At 40.8% G+C, this 20,181-nt stretch overlaps 1 protein-coding gene across 1 annotated transcript in view; it reads right to left on the reverse strand.

The window, feature by feature from the left end:
* The window catches only part of NRXN3 (neurexin 3), a gene marked incomplete at both ends in the record, with an annotated part of 985,035 nt that overhangs the window by 925,713 nt on the left and 39,141 nt on the right, over positions 1–20,181 (reverse strand). The window contains 2 exons of the mRNA XM_082316881.1: positions 13,061–13,072; positions 15,432–15,461. Of these exons, the coding sequence (XP_082173007.1) occupies positions 13,061–13,072; positions 15,432–15,461 (42 nt within the window). The remainder of the gene's footprint in view (positions 1–13,060; positions 13,073–15,431; positions 15,462–20,181) is intronic.

A 20,181-nucleotide genomic window follows, 5' to 3' on the forward strand; every position in this document is an offset into this window, starting at 1 on the left:
AAAAGCATGCAGGAATGCCCATGTAGTAACTCCATTCAAATTCTTTGTGTAGATTCAACAGGGAACAATCTCCCCATTTCCACTTACACCTCATCTTACTGATGCCTGACTCTTAAGTGACAGAAGGGGAAAAATACTCCAACTTAGAACCAGATTGAAAAGAGTAAAGTTAGGATATGCCTGATACTTATCACAAAAGCAATGACAACAAACATTAACTGGCCCTTTCTTGGTACATGTAACGTAGATGGTAAAGCCCATACAGCCATAGTCACTGTTGTGTTCATATTCCCCTAAGGACAGGGCTGAAAGGCTTGAGTGAATGGGGACAGCATATACACTGGGAAAACACAAAGTGAAAGCAGTAGCAAGGGCAGGACAAGAAAAGTTTCTGCCCTGGTCACTTCTCTGAGGAGGATGTCACACCAGGGCAAAACACGTTAGGTGCCTGTCAGTTGCTGCTGCCACGGCTGCTGCCTGGGGAGCAGCCAGCAGTGACTGCCAGAAGCTGGAAGCTGCACAGTAGAGAGCAGGCAGCAAGTTCAGAGGTGAGACACAGCCCCAAGGTGGGAAGCCACCACCCCAAAAGGTAACTTGCCTGTCTCTGGCTTCAGCTACCCTGTATAGGAAGAGAGAACATCCTTCCAGTCTGTTACTTTGACTAGTACGAGCTGCAACTAATTAGTCTTGGGGACAGACATTTTAGTCGGGCCTGTAGTGATAGGACAGGGGGTAACGGTTTTAAACTAAAGGAGCATAGATTCAGACTAGATATAAGGAAGACATTTCTTACGATGAGGGTGGTGAAACACTGGAGCAGATTGCCCAGAGAGGTGGTAGATGCCTCATCCCTGGAAACATTTAAGGTCAGGTTGGACGGGGCTCTGAGCAACCTGATCTAGTTGAAGATGTCCCTGCTAATTGCAGGGGGGTTGAACTACATAAACTTTAAAGGTCTCTTCCAACCCAAACTATTCTATGGTTCTATGAAAAATCAACTGCCCTCAGGGTAAAAGCTCAATATCACTTGAAAGCAGGGCTGCTGTATCTTACTGAGAAACACCCGAGCCTCTCCAGCAATACTGAGGTTAGCATGGACCCTGTGTGCCACCGTTCCCACCGTGCACAGACTCAGCGGGGCACCTGATGGAGCTTTCACCCCATTCCCATCGCCCCTCTCCTGTTTCCCAGCACTGTTTGCTTTCTCAGCACCAAAGCACAACTTCTCTCAGGGTCTCCAGGCAGTGCTGCACTGCAAACACAAGTGGTGCCAGAGTCAGGAGAGGTGAAGAACAGGGCTAAAGGTGAACTAAACTCTTTGCCCAGGGCTGCAGCCCAAAGTCCAGTCTCCCATCCAGCGGTGACATCTGAGGCCCTGTACGAGCACAAGCCAGTCTCCAGGCCAGTTTGTAGATACGGTGCAGCGTGGACCAGCCTGCAAGCTGTGTTGCCCCTCCAGAGTCTGGGATACATGGCTTGCTAGTCCCATGGGGCAGTTCCTCTTCTCATCCCAAAAGGGGGCTGAGCCCCCCATTTCTACCAGCATTGTGTCTGCCCCACTCATTACACAGAGGGAGAGATAATAGAGGAACAGAAATAACCTACCACTAGCCACATCTGACATCATGTGGTTGGATGTGTGACCACAGCATGGGGCATGAGAAGAATACTCTGTCCTCTTATTTTGTACTTACTAGCCAAAAACGTGGCACACTTGCAGAGTAATTAATTTAGTTTCATGCAACATAAGACAGGAAAGTTGTCACTGCTTCCATTTCACACATGGACAAGCTGAGGTTCACTGTGGGCAATCAGAACAGCCTGAAGCAAAATCAGAGCAACCAAGAACTGAACTGAGGAGTCTAAATCTTGTGCCTTAACATTACCTTTGCTTTCTCAGCATGACCTCCTCCCAAGCTGAGATGCTACTTTTCCATATTCAAGGGTATTACTTTCCTCCCTAGAGAGACCTGAAGGCTGAGCTGGCTTCTCTCATCTTTCTCTTTGCTTAGGGAGAAAAAAACATATCCACAAACACACTCCAAAGGCAGTCTTATTTAATCCCAGTGTAATTCTCACTGCTCTTTCTTAATCCTTTCACCTGTGAGATAATTGCCAGCACTCTGGGAAGAACTCAATACTAATCATAGACTTGCATAAAAAGAGACAAAGAGCCAGATAAAACAGACTAAAGGAAATCACAAGGCCTGAATTAACTATGCACATACACATCCATTCCAGACACCCTGCTGAACTAGCCTTTTACACAACAGATAAAAGGTCCACTAATGGGCCTGGAGGAGAAGGCCATGAAAAGCCACATCAGTAAATGAAGGCTTTAGTCTTCTCCTGTGTGCATTGTGGAATGAGATGCCACAAAAATCAAAGAACCAAAATAAGCTACCAACAGTAATACCTACCTGCCTAATAGTCAGCAAAAAATAATGTGTAGGGATATCTTCCCACCTCATTCTGTTCAGAAGACCGGTGTTCATGGCAGATTCATCCCCCACTACTTTACCTGGGACACTCCTCCCAGATAAGAGTATGTATGTTTCTACTACCCTTCGCTCTGCTTCCCTTCCCATTCATTCCATTTGCCCCCTCTTTCCACTGCTGATGCTGTACATCCATTCTTCTTCCTCATAACTGAAAAAAAAATTTCCACTCCTTGACTATTTAAGTACCCTCTTTCTTTTCCACTTGTCCTTAAAATTCGTGCCTTGGAGGAGAAACCCACATTGTCTCTGTGCACTTATACATACTTTCCCAGCAAACTCCTTACACAGTACACTTAGGGCACCTCTGCATTATGGGTTTTTTTCATTCTGTAGATTTTTGTCACAGAGAATATGTGTTGTTCCCATCTTTCTAAAAGATGATTGCTATTTCTACGGTCATGTACATGTTTATCAATAGATAAATACAGTTTTAATCTTCTTAGAGAATTGCTTTAGCAAGTGGAATCTAATTGGGAGAGTCCTTGGTAGAACAAGCAAGTTATCTGGTCGTTTATAAGACAGATTGCACTGGTGCTTACAGAAACAGGAATGGACAAGAGAACTCTGGCATTTATTGCCTGTTCTCCTCCAGCTCTCTCCATCTCTCTGTGCTTCTGCTTATTCAACTGTAAAACAAGGAAAACAAATAATTAACCTTCTTACTGGATGGATGTGAAGCTGAATGATAATGCTTTGTACTCATTGTCTATCGTTTTCAGGACACTCTGTAAGCGGCAATGCAGTAGCCTCCTCGTGCAGTGGTGAAGGGCTTTCGTCCCCACTCCACTGCCGCAGAGGCACAAAGGCCCTGACAATTCACAAGGAAAGCCAGCCGTACAGCGAAGAACACACCTCTCACTTCTGAGGCCTCTCCATTAAGCACAACGCTATTTAGCAATGTACTCCAAGCATTTATAAGACACTTATCAGGACAGGAGGTTGGTGGGATGTCAACACGCTACATGCGCACTGCTGATGACAAACAATCAGCACACAAAAAAGTATTTTTCAGGAGAATCGCAGACAGATAGGGCTGGAAATAGCACAGGGGAGAAAAGCAACCACTCATAAGAGCGAAGGTCATAATTCAGCATCTCTTACAACGAAGTGCTGAGAAATGGCCAACTGGAAATCCCAGCAAATAGAGCTGTAAAGCGCCCAAGGCCAGAAAGAAGGGAATCAGTGTCTATCCACTGAGCACATCAATAGGAAAACTTGCAAAGAGATTTCAAGCTCCCAAATCAGTCAGATGGGAGAAGAGTCAGAGAGAAAGTGATTCCTGAAATAAATTTCTTTTCAGTTATTTTTGGAAAAGGAGACAAAAAGGAGGGAGGTTGGTACATTGGAAAGCCGACAAAAATCATTATTCTCTATAAATTGCTTTGACATTGTATAGGCAGTGACCTTCACAGTACTACCAGTTTAATGGCATTTACTTCAGCAGTAGCTGATTTCACTATTAAACAGGGATGCATAGCACAAGATTACACAACTAAATCACTCTTGTAAATATTTAATATCATCGCCTTTCTTTTTTTCCCTTTTAACAAATCACTATCAAAGGCAGAGCACACAGTAGAAAACACATTTATTTATTCTATCCTGGAAAAAGCTTAGTGCTCATGCATTTTATCTATCTAGTTCTCCAAATGACTTTGACACTTGAAAGCCCTTGTGATCAAAACAGTCTGAAGGAAGGCAATTTTGCAACCATTTAAGAACTGATTTCATGCACTGATCAACATTTACCAAACTTGCCTGATGGAATAGCACAAAGTTTAACCCAGCAGATTGACAGCAAACACCTGAAGGAGAAAATTAGTAAGAAAACTACACTGGTTTAAATAGAAGTACCTTAGGAGACAAAAAGAAACAAAATCAGATATTATCTCTCCACTCTTCTCTTCCCCCCCACCAAAGAAAAAGAAAAAAAAAATCAGTATTTGGGAAGTCAAAGGGAACTGACACTAACAGAAAAAAATTCATACTTTTGGCTGACAGTACAATAAGCGCATCCACCACATAATACATTCATTCCATTACGGACATACAGCGCAGCACGGCAGGAAATGAAGTGTCCACAGATTTCTCTTAAAATACATCTGTTTTAAAGATTGAGTCAATACATAGAACAAATAAAGTACAAGAATGTAGCAAAGAAAAATTACTAATGATGTCTCTAGTATTATATCTAGAAATATTAAATTGGCTGAGAAATTGAAATGCTAAGCCTGGAATTGAGTACCTTAAGTATAGCAAGTCATTTTTAAAGAGAGCCTTACAATCTGTACATTCTGATTTTTCCAACTTTAGGAAAAGGATTTTTTCACAGTCTGGCATAAATGGTCTGTCACATTGTGGCAAAAATGATATTCTGTTCAAACTGCAGATGACCAATGCCAGAAAGTGTTCTTTATGACGGTATTCCAGGAGACAAATAACGGAAGTTATGCATCTTTTCAGCAATTTAGCAACAGAGGAAAGATAAATCAATGGATATTTACGAACTGAACAAATTCTGGGGAAAAAAATAATTTGGTAAACTGAGGGATAAAACACAGATGTAGAGAGCAGCTTGCCCCACATGCCTACAGACTTCATTGAGACTGCGGAGTAAGACTATCTAAAATAAATATGTGTAGTTGAAAATGGTCAGATAAATGTATTATTTGGATGATGGAGTTGGCCAGTCCTGCAAGACACTGGTGCCTGAAACGTGTGTGCCCTTCATCAGAGCTGGGAAATGCAAATGCACGGCGATGCTAGGTGCTGCCCTGGGGTTTATAAAAGCTTGCAACATCTTTAATGCAGAGCTAAGCGAGAGCCTGTAATCCCTGTGCTGCGATGCAGCAATGTGCTCTCCCCTTGCAGGACAAGCCAACAGCTATGCAAGATCCTTTTATCAACATTCACAGGGCTGGAAAATAACTGTTCACAGTTTGATTCCCAACATTACCGGGTGAACCAAGAATTGCTCAGAGAACTGGCAGCTGAATACACATGTAAAAGACAAAGGTTCTTCAGTGATATTTATTCTAGCCAAGTTTTAATATTTCAAGGCTTATAGCCACTAACTCTTTACATAATCAAATGTAATTGTCTGATCCCAGCTGGTGATCAGCACATTCATCATCAACCTGGTCATTATTAATATACCCGTAATTAGGGGGAATAAAGGTGTGTGCTTTATAGTGCTGGCTTAATACAATTCCACCGTACCTAATAAGACCACAGCTCCTTTTAAAATACAATTATTTTAACATTCAAATTATACATTTTTGTTACCACCACTAACAACTAACAATCACAGAGCCATATGATTTTAGAACAAATACTGAAATGTTTTTTTTAGAGTCTTCAGTAAAAACAATTTGGTCAATTAAAAGGAACCGTGTTTTGCTTTAGAAATAATCTGACCCATAAGCAGTTTCCCAATCAAACTGTGATTTGAGAGAAAAGCTCGATTAAAATGCATGCAATTGACAGAATCAAATCGTAAACACTTACCTACATATACTACATACATTCTTCTTGCTCTACTGTAGGAGAGAAAGCGATATCTCAGGCACCACGGTGTGGTACTGCTTGGCAAATGCTACTGACTTTTTTAATGGTGACAACGGTGTACACGAATTCTCAAAGTACCAGTTCTGTTTAAAGCCTTTCCCCACAAAGCAGTGCTGGTAAAGGACTGTTTCTATTAAATGCTTTGCAGTCTTTTACTTTAACAAGAGGACAACTAACGCCATCATTTAGTGAGAATGATCCAGAATCCCTCAGGTTAGTGTTGGAACAGTCTCAGAGCCAGGTTCTTCCCTGCACTATTTCTTTTACATCAGTGCATTTTCTCTGCTTCGATATCAGTTATACCACAATAAAATCCTTGCAGTGCAGTGAAGAATATGGCTCAATACCATTACACCAAACCTCTTGGTATATAAAGCATATCTAGTACGAGATCAGCATCTCACAGAAAATCCTGCTACAACAAAATTTGGGGACTTTATCCTTGCAGGTACACAACATATTCCCAAGTGCTTTAATTTCTTTGGGGCTTCACCAGCTGTTTAGGGAACACAGTACCTTAAGCACAGCAACTTGTAGGATAAGTCATCTGTAACATAAATTTCAAAACAGAAAGTCTTCGAAAACAAATGAATATGCTACAACCTATGAGTGTCGGATTCACACCTGATTCCTTGCTCTCTGTAGTGGTATTTTCCATTATCTTCCCTTATTTCATAGCCTGTCAGTACTGATCTCTATTTGGATATGTGCACTCAGAACTATCAAGGCTCTTGAAACAAATGTGGAAATGAAAGCCAGCATGAGAAGGAGCTCTAGCTCCATGAAAGAGGTGAGTATGGTGAAATAAATGAAAGGTGGTGGGTGTCACAGGAAGAGCAGCAACCAGCAATGGTGCATTGCCAAAATCGGAATAAAAAACCAGAATACTGATGTGGGGGAAATCACACACCATTAGACATGACTTAATAACTGACATAGACAATACTGGGTGAGTTATATCAGGTGATTTGAGAAAGCATGACCTTCTTCACAGTAATAGTTTTACAACCATTTGTATGGCATGTTATCCACTAAGCTCTAGTCAAAATATTTACTATCTGGTAAAGCACTGCAAATAAGGCTGCTGTTTCTAAGCACTCACTCTTAAAGCATAAGATCCAGCTTACACAGCACATATTTTCTAAACTGTTCAATACCATAATGTTATCACTCTAGTCCACAAAAGGCCACAATGAGCCTTAAAACAGGAAACTCCCCTCTTTCACTGGGTTTCATATTTTTGCAGGGCTCTCTGATGTGTGTGACGGGGTCTATTTCAGTTCCTGATGGCATTATCACCACTTTGCTGCATTACCATAAAGCCCAGGAAATAAGCTATTACCCACCATCACTCCTCCCAAATGTTATCACGGAGAATCATGCATTCACAAAACAGCATTAACTGTGAGAATTAGAGTCCATTTAAACTGCAGCTGTTCCTTCATTCCTAAATAGGTTCTTAGATCAAAACTTCTCCCTGACTGGTCTCATTACCAAACGTCCCTTTCAACTGGTAGAAGAAAAAGATCACTTTAAAAAATTGTACGTTTTACAGATAACGCTCCTTCTCTGTATTATGACAACCAGATAAGTAACATTAAAATGAAGAATTTTTCCAAAAATACAGTGGACATTTTAGCTTTCAGAATTGTGAGCTGAAATTTTGCCTTCAAATCATCTCTGGCAACAGAAATGAACCTGTAATTTTTATTTTCTATTTCTAGTTTATCTCATTTTCAGAATCTCAAGCTTCAGTTATTTAAAGGAAACACCTTCTGTTTATTTTTAACGATAATACCAACTCTGCAGTAAGGGCTTGCTTTTAAATACAAAACCTAAATCCTGGATCTAATACACATGCTGGTGTTCCTTTCAGCTCTAAACCCATGCCCTAGAAAAACCCACAGCCCTATATTCTGCTATTATCAAAGAAAATATTGCTTATTATGTTCCATTTCCCCCTCTGCTTCTTTGCCTCTTTGTTACTGTCCGTTGGAAGGACTCCAGTCTGCAGGGAAAAAACACTCTCAAATCTAAACTGAAAAACCTAAATGGCATGAAAAGGCACAATGTCTCTTTAAGAGTCAACAGTAAATTAACTTGCCCATAAGAGTGCAATAATTAGCAGTTAGTAGCTTATTAAAAGGATGGCAAAGGCCAAGTTGCCATCTGGGATCTCCAGTTTCTTGTGATTGTTATTATGTCAAGATGTGCAACTTGCATTAGCTTTCATGTCACTATGCTTCCCCTTACTTTACATGTAAATTTTAATGAAAGATACAGCACTTTAAAAATCAGATGTCCATCAAAAGTGCTATTAGTCTGCCTTTTACAAAGCATATGGCCTGTTCTGTTACCGCTGCATCTCTACACACCACTGAATGCCTCAAATAAAGAAAACAGAGGAAGAAGAAAAAGCCTTTCAATGATATCAATTAAATATTCTCTTTGGGCAGAGTGAAGCCTGATCCTCACCGAAAACAGAAGACTACAATACAGTGTAAGAAGACAATATTTTAGCTCCTGTTTGCACACAACATGACCACAACACCTTTAACTCTCACAGGAAGTGTTCTTAATAAAAAGCAAAGCCAATGAAGAATCAGCTGTTTATTCACACGTTAGAAAGACACAATTTTAAAATAAGGCAGAAAGGAAGCATGTAAGAAAAAAATAATTGCCTATAATCTACTAAATACTTAACACATTATTAAATATTTTATGCTTACACATTATTTGTAAACACACATGCTCATATGCACAAACAAAAAATAATTTACCAGAAACATCCTATTTAATGTCTCATTTGTCTGCCTTCATAAATATCTTATGAAGAGGTGTAAAAAGAAGAATGTTTATAAGACATCTATTTCTTTGTGTCAGCTGATATTCAACATTTAAGTGACTTCATTCACCAAAGTTCAGAAAATGTCATAACCTCTGGAATATAAAGAAATAGGATGAATGCCTTGCAGAAATGTCCCCCAGTATCTTACAATTGAAATTCATCAACTATCAATCATCTCTAATTAGACTTATAAGAATTACATTAAAATATTTCTTTCTTCCCTAAATAAAATATGAAACCAGCAGCAAAAATTCGCTTACAAAAAATTATTCCAGAAAAATGACATCTACATTCAAGGGGCCTTGATTCTATCAAAAAGTTTTTACAGATTGTATTTGCTAACCATAAAATAAAATGCTTTATTTTTTAAACAGTCATTAAGAGGGGAGTTAAAACTGAAAGTCATCATCCTTACAATAATGCAGGATTTTTTTCCCACCAAAAGGAAAACAAACCCAATACCACACATATTTTAAAAGTATTAGGGAAAGGACTGTAAGTGTAGAAACCAAAACCATACAATATTCACATTTAAAACCCAAGTATTAAGATATTTTACAGGGCAAAGCAGAGCTTAAAAAACACTGCCAAGGCTGGCGAAATTAATGTAGTGCTGTTTTTTCCCCTTGTATAATTAGATATTTATAGAGCACCAATGATTTAATTTGTTACTAATGTTTCACTTCAACATTTGCATAAACTCTTGGCCACTCAGATGGACTTATTCATAATGCTCTGAAATCCTAATGGTATTACTGGTAAAGAAGAACTCGAAATTATTTTCCAGATCAGTAAGGTCCAGTCATTTCCTTCTACGGGAGTCCACAACCGCTATTTTGTTTTTTCTGTACCATTACCTCCTGGTCAATATTATTGAACAATTCAAAGAAATAACAACCTCACACTGCTCACTGAGAGCAATGCTGAACATTACAAGACTTAAAAGAGCTACTTGGTTTAAGAGCAGTTAGGACCAAGGGAGATAATCTGATCTTGCAGTGCTGAGAACTACATGGGGAATTTGCCAGTAGCCTTTGGTCTACACAACATGCATTTAAAAATGTCCCACCTATGAAATATGCAAGTACTTTTTCATTTCCCTCTGAGAATGGAGAAAAAACCTGCTTCATGTTGAAAATGAGTGTGCAGCTGTGCAGTTTTTCATCCCGAGCACAGCTACTGATGGAGGGAAGGAGCTCAGTGCCTTAGAGGAGAAGCAGCAGTCTGCAGACTGCACGGGCGCTACGGAGGTGTCCTGTGCACACCCAGAAACCAGCCACACCTCACTGCCATTCTTTGTGTCAGAGGGGACGTTTGGGACTTTTCAGTTCTGTGGGTGAATCTTAGCCCACTGAATTCAATGTGAATTTTGCTATTGCCTTCAAGAAGACACAGGACTTCATTCACCAAAAATAGCAGAGTCCCACCAGGAATACAGCCAATTTCCTCTGGAGGCACAAATCTCAATAGAAGCCAGATCCAAACCAAGAGTGATGATAAAACAAAACCCACTACACATATAAAAGAATGGTGAAAGGTAGCAAAAAGGCAAATTATCATTTCCTTAACAAAGGCTGTCAAGAGAACAAATGATATGGAAGAACGTGACTACACATTAACTCCAGTTCAACAGCAAATTAGAGTTGGGTATTTATGATCTCCTTTGGTATCATTTACTTGTGGGGGAGTGTTAGGGAAATAAACTCAATATAATTGTTCCTTAATTGTCAATTCCTCTCCAGAAGAGAAGTCGTATTCAGCAATTCATGCCAAACTAAATCAAAGTCCTCCCTGCTCATTGTACATTTACCTCATCTCCGTGACCAGTTCCATACGCCTAATAAAAACACAAACAATGCATATATACTCAGTTCTGGTTAAAATGCAAGTGGTACCCAGGTGCTTTTCTGTGTATCGACTACTCCAGCCATTACTCCAGAACACCTACGCTTCATCTTCTTCAGCTTTCCAGGAACTTATTAAAAAAAAAAAATTAAATCTCCTGAACTTTTTAAAAAGGATAGATGCAGAAGAAGCCTATTTACTACAGTGGAAGCAACTAATGAAAGACTTGTTTCAAATGATGAATGCAAGGTCACAGACTGCTATACGTTGTGAAGAGGTTTTATGAAATCAAATACATCATATCCTTTGGCTACATATGTGGCATGAGACAGAGTGGCTGCCAGTTTTTACTAAAAACTACAAGAATGCCAAAAAATATGAACCTTCCAGGTACAATCACTAAGGCATCTGGTACCACCTTCTCCATGAGCTGAAGGCCATGTATGGGTTCAAAATTACACTGCTTGAGCCCTCTGAAGGTAATACCATTTTTCATACAGATTGATGGTTCTCTGATGAAGACACTTGCTATAACTAGAGCTAAAAACTACACATAGCTGGGAAGTGAAACAATATTTTCACTCAATGACACAATAAATTAAGTTTCAGTGCATATGAATTAATTGTGGACTATTTATTATAATCCTCACTCCTACAGGCTCAACTGGCAGTTCTGCTTCAGAAAAGACTTTCAGTTTAGTCCTGCATAGACTGGTCTGCAGCACAAATGCCACCCAAGAAAAGAAGGGAGCAACATGAGCTGACATCACACCACACAAGGCTCGCCCTGATCTACACCGACCCTTAAATCACAATAAGCCATACATCAGCTAACTCAATTATTGGCAGCTGTGTTGAGGCACAGTAACATTTTGTATGGTGTGCTTAGAGCTTTAGGTTCTCACATTTTTTACAGTGTATATATGTGATTATTATGTTCTGATGTTCACCTCTTGCTAAGAAGATAACTCTGAGTACAGCTTATATATTATTCTCCACCGCCCAACTTTGGAAAGAATAGAAAAGCTATGAAATTAATTATTGCAATATTTTTTCAACCTCAAAACAGAACAAATAATATTGATTACATGATGCACCCCATCACAGAGAATCCAACAACACAAACTTGATAGAAGAAGGCAGGACATCAGAAAGAGGAATCATACCAAGAGAAAGTGTTTAATATTCCATTGTGCTCCCCAGAATTCAGGTATTACAGGAGGAGTGATCTCTGGGCAGAGACTGCTTGTGCCTCAAAAGAAAGTTATTGTGAACAAATCCTCTGAGCTCTCATATCCTCCCAAATTCATAGTAGTACAATTAGTCATTTCATCCCCCAATGTCTTATTAGCATGAACAGACCCAACATCCTCCAATGTGTTCAAATCATGCTGATCAATAGATCAGATTCTTCAGCAGTGTATTTGTTGAAAAGGAGTAAACCTCAGCATAATAAAACCTTTTAATCTCTCTATCTCATTGGAAAATAGGACAGAGAAATGGATTTTCCTTGAGCGGTGATTATAATTTATCAATTAATCTTCACCCTTCCCTCCAGTCCAACTGGAAACCCACAGCAGGTTTGCAGCATTTTGCCTTTTTGACAGTTTTGATTAGGAATGGATGACTGCCCTCTGCATGTGAAAGGTAGGTGTGAACTGCTGAAGAGCAAGCTGGAGCCCCAGAGCAGCCTTACGTGCCCTGTGCTGTACTGAGCTGCAAAGTAAATGGACCTCTCTGTTTAACAGTGCTGACCACTTCTGTTTCCTCCGCAGCTTTTTGCAACTCAATTTCTCTTTGAAAAACACCATTTCACTAACAGAGAGGATGGGAAGCAGTGCTGGGGGGAGAAACGATAGCTCAAAAGACCTCCATTGTTGAATGGTACGGGACAAGCCCAGGTCCTGCTTCCACCAACAGTGGTGCCAAAATTCCCAGCAGTGGCATCGCTCCAGTGCAAAAGAGTCGGCAGTACCAGCTCACTGGCCTCTGGCTCTGTCTTCGACTGAGCTGTCGGTCCCTTTGCACCCCAGCATCACCAGCTACAGAGAGCCTGACACTGCACAGCCAATACTTAGTGTGAACAGGGAGAAAATAACATCTGTTAAGAAGGCCTCAAAGCATTCATCTTAATAAGTATTTCTTCCATAATTCAATAAAAACCAAAAGATTGTTAAGACACTTTTAAAAGTAAACACATTAAGTTCCAATATGAACGACATTCATAAAAATACAATTTTTCCATTGACAAACAAACATTTTACAAGCAATTAAGTCTTAGAAAGAATGCAATCTCTACCTTTACTTCTACCTACAGAGAGGAAGGTGTGCATCCAGTTAAAAGGAGGAGCAAGAGGGGTGTCCGTCATGGAGAAGGCAAAAGAGAAGAGAAGGAGGAAGCATAAAAAACAGAAAATGATGTCACTGGCCATACTTACAAAAAACAAGAAAATGAGCATATTTATATAGCAGCCAAACCCAACAAAACACAATGTCAAGGGAAAAATAAGCGACACACCACAACTAAAGCACAAAGCAAGGCTTAAACAACTGACAGTACAACCCTGCCTGGTTAAGCCCTTTGGCTTTAAGTTGATTTTCTACTGAGAAATGCAAACCCTCATGCAATAGCACGCCAGTGATACGCCTCATTCCACATCAAATTCAAAACGGCAAGGGAAACAACAGAATAGGACAGAAAAAAAATAAATCTCATGGTAATATATTTGCTAAACACATTTCACCTACCAGAGCTAATGTATTTGTATATAATGTTGACATTGCATATTTACTCACACATATACATTTACATATTTTATATCCATCATATTTTTATAGAGAGTAAATATTTATCAAAAGGGAATATCTGTGAGTTGGTTGGCAAGAAAAGAGAAGCCACTGTTCCCTGATGCGTCACAGATAAATAAGGGTGGCTAAAGTTGCCAGAAGCCAATAGTTTTCACATTTTTTGCCAGGGAAGGGAGTATAGAAAGGGCTGGTGACAATCATACAGGCCTGAACAGGTCATGAGCCAGCTGGGTTGCCACTTGCAATTTAAATGGCCAAGTGCATCTGTTTATATAATCCAGTGCTAAATCACAGACTGCTACAAAGATATGTTCAGTGTTATTGAGATTGAAAGTGGCCATGAAAGTTCACTGTCCTGATCACTCCCAACATGCCGTCATTCTTCCTCTGCCAATGGCTTGCCCATACTCAGCTGCATCCTGAGCAACCAGGACATGCTGAAGGGACCGGTCTGCTGGATGCTCCCTCAGCATGCACAACCTCCAAGCCATGAGCCCAGCTGAACAGTAAGTGGGGACAGAGAAGGAGCTCAATGCTTCCCAGGGCTTAGCCAGATGCTCCACATGCCGAATGCCATGGTCTTGACATGCACTCATAAAAAGAGCCCTGTTTTCCAACCTTTCCCACTACACAGGGATGCTAAGCAGTACAGAAACTGAAGTTTGAGTGAGCCCCAACTTCACTTCTGATTGTTTCGTAAGTTTTCATGACCTCAGAGCAGACATCTGCCCTGCACTACAGAATAAAAATTCATTATGTCCTAAGCCTCTCTACATTTCACTGAGATGATACATAGAAACTACGTCTTCTCTTTTATTCAAGTATCTAATTACTCTTGAGCCTTCACAGGCACTACATTCTATCTTATTAACTCTTTGGACTGTCTAACCTCAGATACGTGTCCACTTAATGGCAAAAACATTATTGTATACATCTAGTCTAGTAAAGCCTCATCAGGCTTCAGTGTCAAAAGTCACATTTTCTCCCCATAGACAAACACTTGGTCTGGTCTTCCTAGTGCACCATGTGCACACACCTTGCATTAAGTCTTCAACCATTTCACTCCTACATTCACAAGACTAGAATGCTTCACCAGTGTTGCTAACTCCTCCCTGTGTATCCATGTCAGCAAGATGCTGACACTGTCCAAGGAAAACAGAATCACCCCTCTCCTCACCTCGCCTCTCCTCACCAGCTTCTTGCTCCACACCCCCATAGTGCAAAATGGGACTAATGATCCCATCATGTCACAGCCAATAGATCTGTAACACAATCTAGGCTGAGATATTGAAATGTGAACTGTGATACAGGCCTAGATCCCATCTGTAGCCCAGCCTGGGGTTAGCCTTGGTTTTTTTCTAAATCATTTTGCTCTGTGCATATTTAAATATTTTAAATTGCAGACACAGGACTTGCAGGCTGCTATATGCAATTTTCCTCAGGATTCATAATTAGTTAGGATCATGCCATGAGGGCTATTAACATATTTTTTGTAATAATTGCACTCTTAAAAATAAAGACCAACATTGATATCTACATTTACCGGGCAGAAGTGGGAGTCATTATGGCTGCCACAACAAGAAAGAAATGGCAAGATAAAATAGTTGGTGGGCTGCATGGAAGAGGGAAGCATACCTCTTTACTGTCCATGGAATCATTTTATGCTCCCTCCTGGGCACCTGAGTCCCAGGCTGACAAGCAGTCATGGCTCACCGGACACAGAGGCAAAAATGCAAATGGCTTGACTGGCACCCAGTAGGCTTAGTTGCTTTTGTCATGCAAAGCCCAGCTCACAAAAGCAGCAGGGACAAAGCTCTTTCATGATCAGTGACTGAAACAAAGACAAAGTCAGAAGGACTTACCTTGTTCACCCATCATCAGGTGTGAGAGGCCTTTGAAAGAGAGAAAGAGAGAGAGGAAGTAAGAAAAAAAGAACAAAACAGAAAAAGAAGCAGCAATATCCATGCACACTGGTGGCAGTCCAATACCTCTCAGGATTGGAGCTCACATACTTGAACTAGACCAAGTATGGGTGTAGCACACAGGGCACACACATATGCAGGTGCTGCTTTCCATACTGAGCAGGAAAGCATCTGTCACAGGTAGAAAAAACCTGCTGGTAGTTGCAGAACTGTGTTTGAGGTTCATCATATCCCTTGGGGAATGACTCCAGAGGCACTGCAGACCGGTATGGCTGAATGGTCTAGGAAAGCCAAGGTCTGCAATGGGGCTCTGCAGGGAACATTTGCTTCTCTGCAGAGCTATAGAAATAACTTCTCCTCAGCTAAAGATTTAAAAGTCAAGGCTGCAGTGGTCAGTGAAAGGGAGGCCATGATCCCAGCACATCTCCTTCAGACAAAACATCTGGGCTACATACACACACACACAAAGCTATCCTCATTCTTGAACATGGTGGCTTCAGCATGTATTTTCAGGAGTCGATCAACACTGCTCACACTTACTAATTGGACACCAGTACACCAGACCTGTCAAGGACTAAAAAAAATTACTTGTAACCTATTTTTAATACTATTCCATTTACTTTCTGGGAAGAACTGGAGATTCAACTTCCGAGGGCAGTGGGTTACTTTATGGCTCTATAGCTAAAGCTACTCTTTGATTTTGTAATTCAAGGTAAAGCCAGAAAGCAGCACAGCTCCCCTCAGCAGTGACAGTCACCGCCAGCTCTGTAGATGGGGCTGTGGTGGTCACTTGGGCTGCTCCAGTTTCTGTCTGATAACTCTTTCTGGCATAAAACTTGTTTGTTTCTATTAAAATCCATTTCTAGCCTGAATTATTAAATATGTTTACTGTACAACTGTATTCATACAAATATCGTTTAGATACTATTGTGTATATATTCATGCCCAATCCATTAAGCATCAACTGGCCCATTACTTAATTTTGTGACACATGAAATCACAGGACTAACGTATACAAAAATCGAGTGCTCCCCACTCAAGCCATGAGTGACCCCTTTCGTAGTTGGTTCCCTGACCTTCTTCCCTTAGTTTGAGTCCTTCTCCACATCTCCTACCTCTCACAGCACTTAATATGGCAGGGATTTTGACACATACATACACACACACGCCCCCCCCCCCCCCCCCCCCCAATCTTAAGTCAGTGTATTAATCAAACAGGGCTGTGACTTTTTTAATTTCACGGAGACTGAGAGGTCAAATGAATTTATTAGAACGAGAATTTTCAACAAGCAGCATGCTGAGTTTGAATTTGTTTATTTCTCTCTCTCTTATATTTTTCCTTTGCGTCTGCTGGAGAAATCTAAACTCCAGATCATCCCAAGAATATGCACCCACAGAGAACTCCAAGCCAGATAAGGGGATTAATAATTGTACAGTCTAAGGAATGCAAATATCTTAATGTTCTTGAAGATTACTGTGGATTTAGAAAAATAATCAGAAACACAACATAGGTTTAGATTTTTTTTTTAGGTTTTTTAGCTATAAATAAACATAGCAGAGTTGATACTGTAGGACATATATCTGGTCTAAATTACAAGATACAATTTCACTGAATCATTTTGCTCTGCTAGCAGACCAGGTTGAATTTGTGTCTCTATTTATGGCCACAGACCCTATCATTCTTGGGCAAATCTTAGGTATGTCCAAATGGGTACTTGAAAGTCACTGTAAAAGACACTGTAAAAGACGAGAAGACAAAAGTATGATTCTTGGGACCTACAAAGAACAGAGACCCTGCAGCAATGGTGAAAAAGGAGAAAAGGCAAGAAGGCGGCAGTATGACATGCAGCTGAAGCTGGCCGAACAGGGAGGGGACAACAGACCCAGAGCAGAGAAAGGGGTCCCAAGCCCTCAGCCTTTGTACACCATGGGGAAGGAAAGCCATGGCTAAGAGGCACAGTACCAACAGATACAACTGCTGGGGATGGCAGGGGCTTTGTCCACTTGGGGAGACGGGACACTGACAAAGAGTAACCTCCAGAGAGGGTTCAAAGCAAGAGCCTGCATTAACTATGCTGAATCACACCATAAGAAGACCCCTTCTCTCTCCACCAGCCACAGAGGAGCTATAAAAATCTCAAAACATCAGGAATGTTAACACCCCTTTTGTCCTTATCCCCAGAAGGCCGATGCCGTGTGCCCTATCTGTCAGGCACATCAGCGACATGCAGCCCAGAGCCCTTTGCCTGCAGTCCAGGAGTGAGCGCACCCCCCAGACATACCCACCCTTCCGGCCCCTAGTTTGGCCTTGGTTCAAATGCCCGCGAAAGAAAGTCTCCCTTAGAAATGTTCTGACTCCTTCTGCTTCTTGCCAAATTTGAAATACAACAGCAGCTGCGGTATTGTATGTACCTTGAAATTCTAGTCCCAACTGGAAAATGGAAGTAGGGAGATTAATGAAAAATAATGCCCCTCCCCCAAATGATACTTTTTCCTTTTTAAAACAGGAAGAAAAAGGAGGGTGGACTTGGAGATATAGCAAAAAACCAATATTATCTCTTAAGTTGTTCATCGACACAGATCCTTATTTTAACAGAGAACACCAACAGAATTCTAGATTCATTATTAGATAGAATAATAATATAAATAATGAAATAACATATCAGCTTTTCTCATCTGAAAAATCTTCCTCCCTTGCAATTTAAAGTAGGAGTGAAAATGAGTGTATTTATCTCGAACAAAATGTCATTAACAACCAAAACCTTCAACCATTGAGATCTAAAATCTGTGACATTTGCTGCATGTGTAACAAAGGCCCCAAATTAGTCACAGTAAAATCAACACAAAAAACATGAACTGACATCATCGTCTCACCTTTACATCAGTTTCAAGATATGACAAGACACTAAAACAATTTTCAAATCATAAAAGTCAAAGTCATCTCAAGGTGGCATGGGGTAGCACTTGCTATTGGACTACAATAAATGAATAGGGCATCCAACAAACCAATGCAAGAGGTGTGAGAATTGTTCTGACCTGCAAACTAGACCAGATTTTGCCAGAACAGGGGGGACACCTATCACCATGCTATTTGGGCATCAACCATAGAGGCCAGCAAAGCTTTCAGCAGGCTCAGGACACTAAATGAACTCATTAGGCCCCAACGCACATTATTCACATATACAACCATTGTTTGTGCCAATAGCCATCCCATTCCAGCGGAATCCTATAAGAAAATCTGAGTTTCCACCTAAATCCAGGTGAAACATGCTTTCCTTTTAATCTTAGATTTGTTCAACAAGAAACCCTCATTAAAGCCTCAGGGCTGCAAACCCAGCCAGTGTAGAACTGGGAGAAGTTTGACACAAAACTGCATGAGCCACAATGGTCAAGGGGTTGTATGCTTTTTCTAAACCAATCTAGTCATTCTTATAATAATCTACTGGCCGGGCACAACTGCTGCCCAGCAAAAATGGTGGATAGCAATTGCTCTGGAAAAGGTTTAGGAAAACCTCAGAATAAACAGCTTATCCACTTGCAAAGAAATTTTATGTCAAAGTCAAGAATCTGGTGACTTGCTATTCCTGAACTTCAAACATCAGTGACAGTAAGGACAAGCGCATGGCTTCAGAAGAAGGCTCTCAACAGGTTTCTTAGATAACGATAAGCATCTGCTTGTGCTCAGCCTCTGGAGCCCCGGTTTCTTCAGACTGTGAAGAGAAAGTGGCCTGCTTCTTCAGAACATTGGTTTGTTATTAAAATAATATGTCCATTGCTGAGGGCAGACAGACATATAAACTCTGCTCTCTGGCCATGATTTACAACTAACTCTTCCTGTTTAGGTCTGGGAGTTTTTTTGACATTTCTTTAACCTACTACCAAATCAGTATTATTTTCTTAAAGGTTAATATTAATCTCCCTTGATCTCAAAGTAACATTTCAAAGAAGTATATTTTTTTAAAAAATTGTGAACCATCTGCTTTCTCTATCAAAACAGTAAAATTAAGTGGCTCTAATTGTACAAAATATCAAGGGCCAACACTGGCTTCTTATGAAACGAGAAGGACATTTTTAAAAGTAGCTTCAGAGTACAATGATATGAAAGAGCAAGGTAGTTAAAGAGCAGCCCTCATCGTTAAGGATTTCCTAGGGGCAATTTTCAAGGTGGAGGAGAAAATGAAGGAAATCTTGGAGGCAGGTTGAACCTCACCCCCACTGCCCACCCCCACACACACCCCAGCACCACATTTGAGTACTTAGCACTTAAAATGGAAGAATAAAGCCACAAAATCTAAGAAGGTGGGGAGAGCACAAAACACAGCTGAGAGTGACAACTGATTGCAGCAACAAAGGAAGATGGACTCCTTCATCTAGTTAATTATAGCTTGTCCTGTGTTACTGGGCCCATGCTCGGGGGGTGTGCATGTGTCCGTGGGTGTGCGTGCACTGCTGAATTGCTCTGCTAAGGCGGGCAGCCTCAGTATTTCCCTTTTAATGATGCTGCCAGATGACTAGCCCAAAAGCTCTTAATGAATGGGAAGAGAGACTGCCAGGCAGCAGCAGCAGCCCAGCTCTCCCCAGGGGCAGGCTTGCCCACAGAGGATCCTTTCCTGGGTATCAGGCTCCATGACCCATTCAGACAATAACAGGGCCAGCTGCAATGTATGTCTGAGGCAGGACATCGTGCCCT

The sequence above is a fragment of the Platalea leucorodia genome (assembly GCF_965183815.1).
Source record: "Platalea leucorodia genome assembly, chromosome: 7".
Taxonomy (NCBI): Eukaryota; Metazoa; Chordata; class Aves; order Pelecaniformes; family Threskiornithidae; genus Platalea; species Platalea leucorodia.